The 557-nt window shown below is 40.8% G+C and overlaps 1 protein-coding gene across 1 annotated transcript in view; it reads left to right on the plus strand.

Annotated features, from left to right (window-relative positions):
• The window catches only part of LOC119587854 (small nuclear ribonucleoprotein Sm D3-like), a 14,488-nt gene that overhangs the window by 11,161 nt on the left and 2,770 nt on the right, over window positions 1-557 (plus strand). The window contains exons 2-3 of the mRNA XM_037936558.1: window positions 152-285; window positions 433-540. Coding sequence (XP_037792486.1) covers window positions 160-285; window positions 433-540 — 234 coding nt within the window. The 5' untranslated portion in view covers window positions 152-159. The remainder of the gene's footprint in view (window positions 1-151; window positions 286-432; window positions 541-557) is intronic.

Consider the following 557-nt stretch of genomic DNA (forward strand, 5'->3'; position numbering starts at 1 on the left):
CACAATCACAGCATTTTCCTGGTGGCATTGGCTTAAGCAACTGGTTGTGTTCTTTTAGTGTTGATTTAGTGTGGTTAATCATCACAAGTTTAATGTTACAACAGAATAATGTTGAGTAGTATACATAACTTATTTTGTCTCTCTCTCTCAGGAGTAAAAATGTCAATCGGTGTCCCCATCAAAGTTCTACATGAAGCTGAGGGTCACACAGTTACTGTGGAGACCATGCTTGGTGAGGTGTATCGGGGCAAACTACTTGAGGCTGAAGACAACATGAATGTACAGGTTGGGCTTGGAATTTAGTTTGGTGCATATCTTCCATCTTTTCTCTCTCTTGCCATTTTTTGAAATATATTTTCATACATTTGCTTCCATGCTTTATCTCTCAGTGCTGTTTCAAGACTACAGGGACCTGTTTAACTTGTATTCCAGATGGAATCATGCACAGTGACCTACAGGAATGGACAGACAGCTCGCCTGGAAAATGTTTTCATTCGTGGCTCCAAGATTCGCTTCCTGATATTACCAGACATGTTAAAGGTAGGGGCAGACATGCA

The sequence above is a fragment of the Penaeus monodon genome, chromosome 23 (assembly GCF_015228065.2).
Source record: "Penaeus monodon isolate SGIC_2016 chromosome 23, NSTDA_Pmon_1, whole genome shotgun sequence".
Lineage (NCBI taxonomy): Eukaryota > Metazoa > Arthropoda > Malacostraca > Decapoda > Penaeidae > Penaeus > Penaeus monodon.